The sequence below is a fragment of the Cyprinus carpio genome, chromosome A11 (assembly GCF_018340385.1).
Source record: "Cyprinus carpio isolate SPL01 chromosome A11, ASM1834038v1, whole genome shotgun sequence".
In the NCBI taxonomy this organism is placed as follows: Eukaryota; Metazoa; Chordata; class Actinopteri; order Cypriniformes; family Cyprinidae; genus Cyprinus; species Cyprinus carpio.
The window spans coordinates 13,522,626-13,533,826 of NC_056582.1; the positions used below are offsets into that span (position 1 = coordinate 13,522,626).

Genomic DNA, 11,201 nt, shown 5'->3' on the forward strand with positions numbered 1-11,201 from the left:
AGTACAGTTTTTAAAATGCATTTGGGACCAAAAAGTAAAGGAATGGTTTATTGAGTTTATAAAATGTCACATTCCTTTAAAACTTTGATTGTAAGTAACTGCCCACTGTTGTTTTCAGAAAAAAAACATTTCATTTACAAGTGTGGTGCTTAGTATGGGAGACAAGGGGCAATTGTAACAGGGGGCAAACACACTTAATTCCTCCAATCAGAAACAAGCTAGAGTGATGCCACTTAATCTGCACATGCTCAGTAGGATTCTCTCTCTGCCTGTGAAAAAAAGAGCACAATCATTTCACCTCAGCAGACGTTTTTAACAAAATACGGATTTGAGGTATGACACTTATTTTTTGGATCTCATTGGAGGTGACATGTTAATATTGCTACAGTATCTTGTATCATTTCATTAAAGTTTGGTTAAAGACTGCTCTTGACTCATCAGCTGATTAATGTGAGTAATATATATAGACGCACACATACATATGCATATACATATACATGCATATTCAGCTGATGAGTCAATAACTTTTTAAGGTGTAGTTTGATATAGTCAGCTTGAATAGGAGCCCAAATATTCAAATACAATATTTTTGAAAAATGCCCATCCCTAGTTAATATTACTTATTTTTAGTGTTACAATTGCCACCAAACACTATTACAATCATCCCCACCCTAATGTGATATCATAGTCTTGTCCTTATTAGTGAAAATATATCAATTGTATTATTAATTAGTGCATCTATGTTTGTTTCTTCAAGATTAATCGCATGCATTTAACGTATTTCAAGTAGTCTGTGAATTATGAAGGAAAGAGTAAAAAATGTTAAATGTTATGTCTCCCCTACTAATGCAGTATATTTTCATTTCTCCATCATAATCAATACATCATAAGAGATTAACTATTAAACACATTTTAAAAGTTTAAAAATGTAACAATTTTTTGTAATTTTAGTTTTGAGCATCTTTGGTATCATTTTTGTCACATAAGCTATGCACTAACTAGAGCACTGCATTCCAGCCTGAGACCGATGGGGCCCGACTTATTAATGCCCCTAGGGCCGGGCCTCAGGCCAGTTTTCACGACATTGCTCAGACGCGGGCTGGGCATCGGGCCTGTTTTAGGCTTCTCCTTATTTTTAGATTTTAGTCATCCATCAGTTATGGTGATGAAAAAGATTTGCAGCGCTAGTGGAAACAACACAAGATAAGACCATGATACTGTGACAAGACTGGCTTGCATTGTTTAGCATCCCTGCCAGCAGTTAAAGAAGAAAAGGAGGACTGGATTAAAACTAGGGCTGCCCACGACCAAATATTTTTCTAGTCGACTAGTAGTAAGTACTTAAATAACTAAACCATAGTGAGCCTTTAATATTAGGCTAGCTATAGCCTATTCCGCGATCCTAACTTGCCATCTCCTCATTGGACACGCCTTTAGAGAGAAATGCACCTTTACAGATTACATGAAAGAGTTTTTGTTTTTGATTTGAATTATTTCATTTTGTGGACATTTAAAGCTTTCTACAGATATATTTATCATGTCTGTGAGGCAAGTATTCACTGAGTATCGGTTCATTTTTGTGAAACAATCCTGTTCATGGAGACCGAGACGGCAGAAAGCACGTCCTGTTTGTTTTCTTTATTTTAAAAAGGTGCAAAGTTTTGTTGATATTGTGAGTGCACTCAAATAAAAGTAGACCCTTTACAGTTCTGAATGATGTATTAGGCTATGTTCAAACTGGCAGTTATTGGGATTGACAAACACATTTATTTACAGGTGCAAGTCTCAAAATGTCATCTTCACACAGCAACATACAGTAGCTTCTCGGAACTCCATAAAAGTGACCAAAGTAATATTAAAGATGGCGATGTCTGTAAAACTGTCTTACCAATATCTTACAAAACATCCTGAACAAGTTCATCTATCAAATCTTCATTAACTGACAGCAGCTTTTATATTTGTGTGGAGAGCTTAGCATTTGTCCTGAAAATTTACGGGTGTGAGTTCAGTTACAGAATGCGGTTGTGATGCCTGTAAATAACCGTACTGTGTGTGAACATACACATACATGTCTCATATTCATGAGAAAAAATGATGGCATATTTTAAGTTGTTTTCACTGTTATAAAGAAAAAAAATGCAAGTGAAAAAAGTGAATAGCTTGTGACATTCTAATATGCTTGAATTGTTTAATATATATAGATTTTTTTGTTATTGGATATGTGCCTAACAGCGCACATTTATCCAGGTTGAATGCTTAAACTGACATTCTAATATGCTTGAATTGTTTAATATATATAGATTTTTTTGTTAAGACTTTACAATAAGGTTCAGGGCTTGAATTTAGGTGCGGGGTTGTGGGGATTGTACATAATTTTACTGATTCTTGCAGTGTGAAAGATCTCGGGACAGATGAGGGAATGTATCATTTTCACATGCTTTTGAGTCTTACAATTTTAAACATTCAAGTGCTCAAAATTAGTACTTGCATGCTCTCTGTGAGACCCCTTTCTGTGAGATCACACCCAAAGTGCACGCACATAGAGCCGCATCTGAGAACAATCGACAAAATTACGTCAAAATGCCTATCTTGAAAATATTTCTAAAAAAAAAGTTTACAAATATGTCTAAAAAAAAATACCCTAACTCCCCCCTCAAATTAAAAGAAAAAAACCCATAAGAGCCACCTAAAGGGGGAATCCCCTCCCCCCCCATTTTTCAAAACAAAATTCAGACCCTGAGGTTCAATAGTTAACATTAGTTAACTACTTTAGTTAACATGAACTAAGAATGAACAATACTTCTACAGCATTTATTAATCTTAGCTAATGTTAATTTCAACCTTTACTAATGCAATATTAAAATCAAAAGTTATGCTTGTTAACATTAGTTAATTCACTATGAATTAACATGAACTAAAAATGAACGACTGTATTTTCATTAACTAACATTGACAAAGATTAATAAACACTGTAATAAATGTATTGTTCATTGTTTGTTCACGTTAGTTAACTTATGGAACCTTATTGTAAAGTGTTACGGATTTTATTTTAGGCATGTTGTGTTGATTTGAGAAGGCTAAACACGATCAAACGTGATCAACTCACAGCTGTGTAATAGGGAAGAGAGAAAGACATGGGCTCCAGTCTGAACACACATAAAATGTATCTATACCTCATTATTTTGAATAGTAGAATACTAGAAGAAATGGTAGTTATGCTTCATTTATTCAGATCCAAATCACACACATACTATGTTTCTAGAGCTCTTTATGCTGTGGTGGGTTTTTATGTAAACACATCGATAATAATTCACAGATAAGAATAGGAAATGTACCCTGGTATTTGGTTTCAAATACACCCATGGCCTTGATAATTATTTCACATAATTTCCTCTGTGCGCTAACACAAAGCATTATCACTCCAGAGCCGAGGCCAAGTAGAAACTGCTGATAACATGTGGAAAAATTATTTGACTGTGACTATTAAAAAACAAACGCAAAAAATAAAATATACCGATTCTATTTACAAACTAATGTTAAAACTAATGTTTCCTTGGTGATGACATCTACAGTATATCAAACTGAGCTAATTCTGGAAACAAGTGCTAATTAAAAGTTTCCATTCCCTAAGCATGAATAAATTAACACATATAGCTGTATTTTTAGTTTGAACAAACTTTTTTATTCAATTACTTGCGAATCTGGACACAGTGTTATGCTAAGTAATTAACATGCTCTCAGTGTGTGAAGCACAAATCAAACATTGACAAAACAGGATTTCAATCAGCTATCAGAGGGAGTCTGTTGGGAAATAGGATGTGACAGAGTTGCAAGTGCTTCTTTGAGGAAAACTGCAGTGAAAACTCATTTAAAGTTGTGCAAAAACGACTAGTTGGTGGGTTGCCTGAATGACTAGTCTGCTAAGGAATCCCTGTATACTTAGGCTGGTTTCGGGTTCACCTTACCCTGAACAGACAAGTTTCTCATGGGACATGTAAAAACAATTTAAGATTCCATCATAAAAATAAAATGTTCATTGTTGGAAAAACAGAATGAGAAGCAACAAAATGAACAAAGATGTCAGTCTATGCATGGGTGTAGCAGCAATGTTTTAAAGGGGATAAATTTAAAGACAAATTGATAAAATTTATGCTTTCAGCACATTTGAGATCAGTATTGTCATTTCATTACACAGTAGAAGGGGCTTAGAACTCAGTTAAGGAATCTGGGAAAGGTCAAACTGCTCCACGGGCAAGGGACATGGCAGTGAAGATCATTCACAAGCCAGTCAGATTGGTCTTGGTCCATACAGCAGTAGTCCTATTTGTGCACCTGTTCCTGTGTCAGGTCAGAGAAGAACTAGGCCAAGCTACAACAGATGCCACTCCTAGATAAACCACTATAGTAAGACTGCAGTGGAACATGAGAGATGATGACACACCTGAAGTCAAACTTTAGTTTTATACTGTGTAAGGACGTGCATGTCCACATTTCATTTGAGATATGTTGATAAGACTGCAATGCGTGTCATGCACCTTGTGGATGATGGCATTCAGACATGTACGATACAATGAAATGATACATTCCTGACACTCCTGAAGCCTCAAGCAGCACTTCAAACCACCTGAATATGCACTCATTTTTTTCCCTCTGACAAATCCTTATTGATGGATGAGACGTAGTTGATTGCACACAATCACACCAGCTGAAGAGGGGTGTTTCCAGAACCATCCTGAACATAATTCCACCTCCAATGGGCAAACACAATTCTTTCCTCACATACGTCCTCTTGGCTGAGGGCTTAGCCTAGCAGGCTGCAATCTTACAAAAAATAGGATGTCTTGTGCTAACACTAGATCATTTCAAATCAAAACAAATTCCCAACAATACCTCCATAAGTCTTGCCAACCACGGAGCCTTAGGGAATGATGGTCTTTCCAACCTTACAAACACTGTCAGCACATGTTTACTAAGGTGTAAGAGAACTGGCCACCTGTGTAGTTGTCAAGAGATGCAATCCTCTCATGGCATGATAGGACAAACAAAAGGTTTAGCAGATACAGGTACAGCACAGGGTTGTCCCAAATCCAATTCATGCAGGGCCAATATCCTGCAGAGTTTAGTTTCGATCCTAATCAAACACAATCCATACAGAAAAGTAATTTAAACCCCAAAACACATCTACACTGTAAAAAATGACCGTGAAATTTACAGAAAAACTATGTAAAATCCATACAGAAAGGTATTGTAAACCCCAAAACATATTTTTTTTTTGTTTAATTTCACAGTGGAATTTTGTAAACTATTAAACATAATATTTTGTTATATTTACAATAACAATATGTGATTGTAATCAAAATTATTTGTTAAAATTACAAATTATTGGTATCAAAAACAGAGAAATACTGTAATACTCATAACAAAACAATTTTGTTAATTTGACATGCAAATATTGTAAAAACTAAAGTTTTAGTCTGTTGTTTTTAAAAATACAAATAAAGTATGTATGTCACTTTACAAGTTTATGCTGTAGACTAATTTTAGCATGATTTGATGAAACGATGCAAATTGAGGTAATACATTTTTTTCCACAAAAAAATAAAAATAATTGTGAACCTGAGAGGTTGCCCATCTATATATATAAAAATATGGCTACAATTATAATAATATTGTTTTTATAATTTAGGCTATTTGTTTGTAGCATATTGTACACTGTAAAAAATAAGTGTCATTTTAACTGTACAATTTTGTAAAAACGCTACAAAAAAAAAGTGTTAATAGGTTAACAGTAAGTTCCTGTACTATATACAGGGAAAAACTGTAAAAGATCTAACCAGACATTTCATGTAATTTTACAGTAAAAATGCTGTTAATTTTACAGTTTTTAGAAATAAAAAAAGAACAAATCAATGTATAATTTACAGTCAAAAACTGTAAACTGATATTCCCAGAATTCCCTGTGTGACGCTCCACATTTGAAAGTATTTTGTTTAAATAATCATGTTTTTTAATAGTTTTTTGTTATTCAGTTGTACATTTGGGCTTTATGTTACATCTTCTGCTGTTTAATGAAAGTTTATTGAATTGTTTAAGTATCGTGTGTCACCATGATGGTGTTTTGTGTTTGCATGAATGACTTTGTGCACCTTCTATATATTAATATAAACTTCTGCTTGTGGCGAAGCTACTTGTGATGAACTTCGATTCTTCATGTGGCTTTCTCTTTTACCACCTGCATTATTATGGTGGTTGTCAGTATGTTAAAGGTACAAAACAGATTTTAATAGCAGTGTGCGTTGTTGAATTTACTGGTTTACATTCAAATTTTCTTGTTTGTAAATAACAGTTTTATACTGTAACATTTACAGTTTTTGGCCGTAATTGTGTTTACAGTTTTTTCTGTATTTTTTACAAAAGTATTCTGGCAACCACAGCTGCCAAAATTATTTTGTAAAAACTACAGACTTTTTTTTTACAGTGTACTGTAAAATTTACAGTTTTTGGCCGTAATTGTGTTTACAGTTTTTTCTGTATTTTTTACAAAAGTATTAATTCAAAAACATCTCCCAAAAATACGGAATGCAAGCATTAAAAACTTAAACACTTTCAATTTAAGTGTGTTTTGGGCAGGTTGAAGCTAAACTCTGCAAGACATTGACCCTCCAGGAACAGGATTGGATATTCCTAGCTTTCTGAACCTTGCAAGTTGTTGAACTTTGATCTCTGGGGCTCTTCTCAGGTCTCAGACAAAATGTCCTTCATGGCACACACTGTTTAGAAACACCAAGACTTTATACTAGGCTTAATTTCTGCACCACTAGCATTATTGTTCTACACTGCAAGTTGTTACTCTTGCCTAACAGCACTTTCATGCTTTGAACTTTGCTGTGTTTAAGCGAGGGAAATTCTTCCAGTCAAAACACCCTGGCCTGCCCTGTTTTTCCCAAGTGTAATCAGGACTCGAAGGTTCTCGCTTACGTCTGAAAGCAAACTCCACATTTACACAAATTTAGCATCTGGGAACAATGAGCAAAATATCCATTCCCACTTTGTTCACTAATCCCTGCAACCAGACATTTCATTGAGGATATATCTATAAAAAAAAAAAAAACATAGAGGTAAGCCATTACTGATAATGTTTTACAAAAAAGTGAAGGGTTGTGGATGGGAGGTGGTTCTTAAACCTGATAACCGTCTTGGCATGAAACACTAGAAATTCATTGTAAGTGTGCAATTTCCACCAGGTTCAAGATGAAGACACATTTTAAGTGGTACTGTTTTGAAGCATGCTAGCTGGTCCAAGCTGATTATTAGTTGGTCCAGGGTGGTTGACCAGACACCAAGACACCTATCAGCTAATGATCATTTGGACCAGCTAATGACTAATTTACACCAATTACCCTGTTCCAAAACAGCTACCAGCTTAAAATGGATTTTCAAGCAGGGACTGCTGAAGGGAGTGTCCATGCAACAAAAATAAATCTCAGGTCATCACAGTAAAAGAAAAGCTATTCAGTTGATAAAACGCTTGAGCCAGCATACAAAAACACAATAGGCTGAGCAAATAAACTGTATTGGTTTGGGGCACATTCAGAATCCAACTGGTTATCCAATAACATCAAATATGACCAATGCTACTGTAAGTTTATGCATGAATGAAATGTAAAGGAAGTCTCAGAAATAAAGCTCAAACTTCACATGAACTTTAAAGAAAATCCCTTGTACCCTCATGCTCAAGTCAAGTCAAGTCAAGTCTGTTTTATTGTCAATTCTTCCACATGTAAAGTACATCCATACAGAGAATTGAAATTGCGTTACTCTCAGACCCATGGTGCATACAGATAACACTAACAGTAGAGCCTAAAAATACAGATAGATACAGATAAAATATAAAATATAAAATACACTATACAAATAAGGGCATGTAAAAAAAATAATAAAAATAAAAATAAAGTTAAATAAAGCAGTGCAAGGCACATGGCAGATAGAGTGCAAACCAGTGAGGTGAACAAACAGTGCAAATAAAAAGATTGTAGTGCAAAAAAAAATGCTCTAAGATTGTAAAATCTTTGTTGTGGTCCTATATTCCAGGCTTCTGGATCCTGCAGAAGCCCCATGCCCCCAACTTTTCATGTATTCACACACTTACATAAACACATGGTCTCCTCTTGCTTCCTTTCCAGACATAGTCCAAACAGCTTAGCACAAAGTACTACCTCTGCACCTAAACCAGTATTAATTAGAAAACAAAACCAAAACTCCAGATGACCTACCTCAGTACGCCTTCCTCCTGCGTGTCCTCTTTCATTCTTCTCTCAGGTCCCTAATCGGTATATTGTTCTCTACTGTTCCTTTTGCTTTCGTTTTTATCCTCTCCAACTTCCTCAACTCTCCCTTTGTCCTTCTCTACACTATACCTCTCTTTTTGTGTTGGCTGTTGAACCAGAGCCAGGGATCTTTTTGTATGTGGTCCAGGGGCCAGAATGAGTGGAATTTAAACAAGAAAACCAGAAACAATCGCTTCTTTGCGGGTAATATCTTTTCTTTTTCCTGCAGCTGAACTCGTGTACACATATGGATTACATTCCCAGGGAGGCAGCCAGCTGGATTTAAGCACAGTGGCTTTCTCTCTCTCCCCCCCTTTTCTCTCACTCCCTTTCTCGTTCTCCTCTACAAATCCCCCACAGCACAGCCCCTGCATGCTCCCTCATTTCTGCAGTTCTGTTTCTACTCCAATCATTAACTCTGATTGGAGTGGCGGTCTGTCCTTTAACCCTTTCAGTGGCCTCCTGCCACTCATTCCCCATGGGTTAACAAAACAAAGACTGTTCTTACTTCTGGATTATTTTGTACTATCAATTAGATTGTGGAAGTGAATATGAGGGCCACTGATTCATTGCTAATGGGCTGCAGAATGTTATATAACATGGTGAAGTAGGGCAGTCCATCTGAGGTTTGGATAGACTATGTCGTACTAAGGCTTCCCAGCAATCCGGGGGGTCAGGGGTTTGTGGGAGCGTAATCATGTCCTGTCCAAACTCTTCATGCTCAGACTGTCTGCTAAAGGTTGAAGGGAGCGGGTGATTAGACATGCTAACATTTGCTAGATTTGATGTTAAAGTTAAGATATTGCTGGGTAAGTATATTTGCACTACTTTAGCAGTATTTCAGTACCCAAACTTGGGTCTTATTCAAAACTTTTTAAATGTGCAGAAATAGTGCAGCATACAGTATGTAAATTAATTTTTTTAATTTTTAATTTTATTTACATTTTCTGGCCTGCAATGTTCATAATCCTACAGTGGTTATTTAATCAATTTGTAATTATTAGATCAGAATGGGCTGACTTGTACATAACAGGATGTAATGTTCCTGAGGATCGCTACATAAGCCATTACTTGCTACCGTTTATAAACTAATGAGCCTGTGTGGAGTTTTGCCAAAAAGCATTCTGGCCTTTCAAGTATTCCAAGGTCACAGTTTATTTACAACCATGCAGATCGCTACTTTAGTGAATGTTACCATTTTTTCAGTCTTCTATTTGTTTATCAGCAATGTACAAAACAGTGAGAACCAGCTCTACAAAGTTTCTATGTACTCCTCTACTCCTTGCATACTCAGTCCTAGTTAAAGGTAAAATTCACAGAAAAAATTATATTCATTATTTACTCACCCTCATGGGTCTTATGGACTATACTTTATGGTATTTGTATTACTTTTGAGGCTTGGCAGCCCCTGGTCACTATTTCCTTTCATTATATGGAAAAGAGAATCATGAACATCCTGCCTAATACCTATGCCTTAATCATTCGATTTGGAACATCACGAGAATGAGCAAATAATGACAAAATATTAATTTCACTTTAAGTCAGTCTCTGTTTCCTAGCAGTGATTGCAATTTTCACTTACAAGGCGTCTGTCCCAGCTCTTCATTCCCAAAACAAACTTCTAATGAAGACTGTCCTCATAACTCATCATAGCGTTTGATGGCTATGCATGTCCTATTACTGCTTGCAATGTGGCAACTTGTTTTCCAGAATGCTCAGGCTAATATACGGACAAGGCTCTCAGTGTCCATGCCATATCATTACACATTCCTCAATGACACTCTGTCCATCTTATCAGACACTCTGGCTGCCTTCTCACAAACATTTTAAGTTCAAGACGAGGGAGGCAGGCAAAACATGCCAGAACATCCCAAAATCCAGCTGGTTCTCAACAGGATGAATGCAGATTTTGTATTTTAATGGAGTCTTGTCTTATGAAGAAAAAGCGTCATCTGACTTAAAGGGATACTCCACCCCAAAATGAAAATTTTGTCATTAATCTCTTACCCCCATGTCGTTCCAAACCCGTAAAAGCTTAGTTTGTCTTCAAAACACAATTTAAGAAATTTCGATGATAACTGGGAGGCTTGTGACTGTTCCATAGACTACCAAGTAAGTTACACTGTCAGGATCCAGAAAAGTATGAAAAGCATCATCAGAATAGTCCATCCGCCATCAGTGATTCAACCGTAACGTTATGAAGCAACGAGAATACTTTTTGTAAGCGAAGAAAACAAAAATAACGACTTTATTCAACAATTCCAGTTTCCTCTGTGTCCCTCCACATCACCGTATGCTCTTCTGTATCAGCCATGCCACAAGGATTTTCTGGATCCTGACAGTGTAACTTACTTGGCAGTCTATGGGACAGTCACAGGCCTCCCGGTTTTCATCCAAAATATCTTAAATTGTGTTCCAAAGATGAATGAAGCTTTTACGGGTTTGGAATGACATGGGGGTAAGTGATTAATGACGAAATTTTTATTTTGGGGTGGATTATCCCTTTAAGTACATTTTAAAAGCATACGAAACAACAACAACAACACCAAATTGATCTATTTTAAAAATTAAACATGGACTGACTTCAATAAATAAATGATTTCTTTTTTTAAATGATGTGCAAAAAATGATGTGCTTGATCTACATTTATGCCCATGGGTTTTCACAGTTTCTCAGTGAAACCCCTTTTATTCAAACCCCTTTAAAATCTCAGTAATATATCAAGTGGTGACATGAGGCAAGGTCATATCCATTTCCTGTTCCATTACCACCTCATTCACACATCATTGTACACCAGACTGGTAGTACACAAATGGACTGATGGGAAAAGTGTGCTCTGAAGTTCTGGCACAAACACCTTTGCATTCATACAGG

General features: G+C 36.1%; 1 protein-coding gene across 1 annotated transcript in view; it reads right to left on the minus strand.

Annotated features, from left to right (window-relative positions):
* Positions 1-9,848, minus strand: part of LOC109092290 (pleckstrin homology domain containing, family A member 6) — a 62,073-nt gene extending 52,225 nt beyond the window's left edge. The window contains exon 1 of the mRNA XM_042766315.1: positions 8,274-9,848. Within this exon, the coding sequence (XP_042622249.1) occupies positions 8,274-8,308 (35 nt within the window). The 5' untranslated portion in view covers positions 8,309-9,848. The remainder of the gene's footprint in view (positions 1-8,273) is intronic.
* Between the last annotated feature and the right edge of the window lie 1,353 nt (positions 9,849-11,201).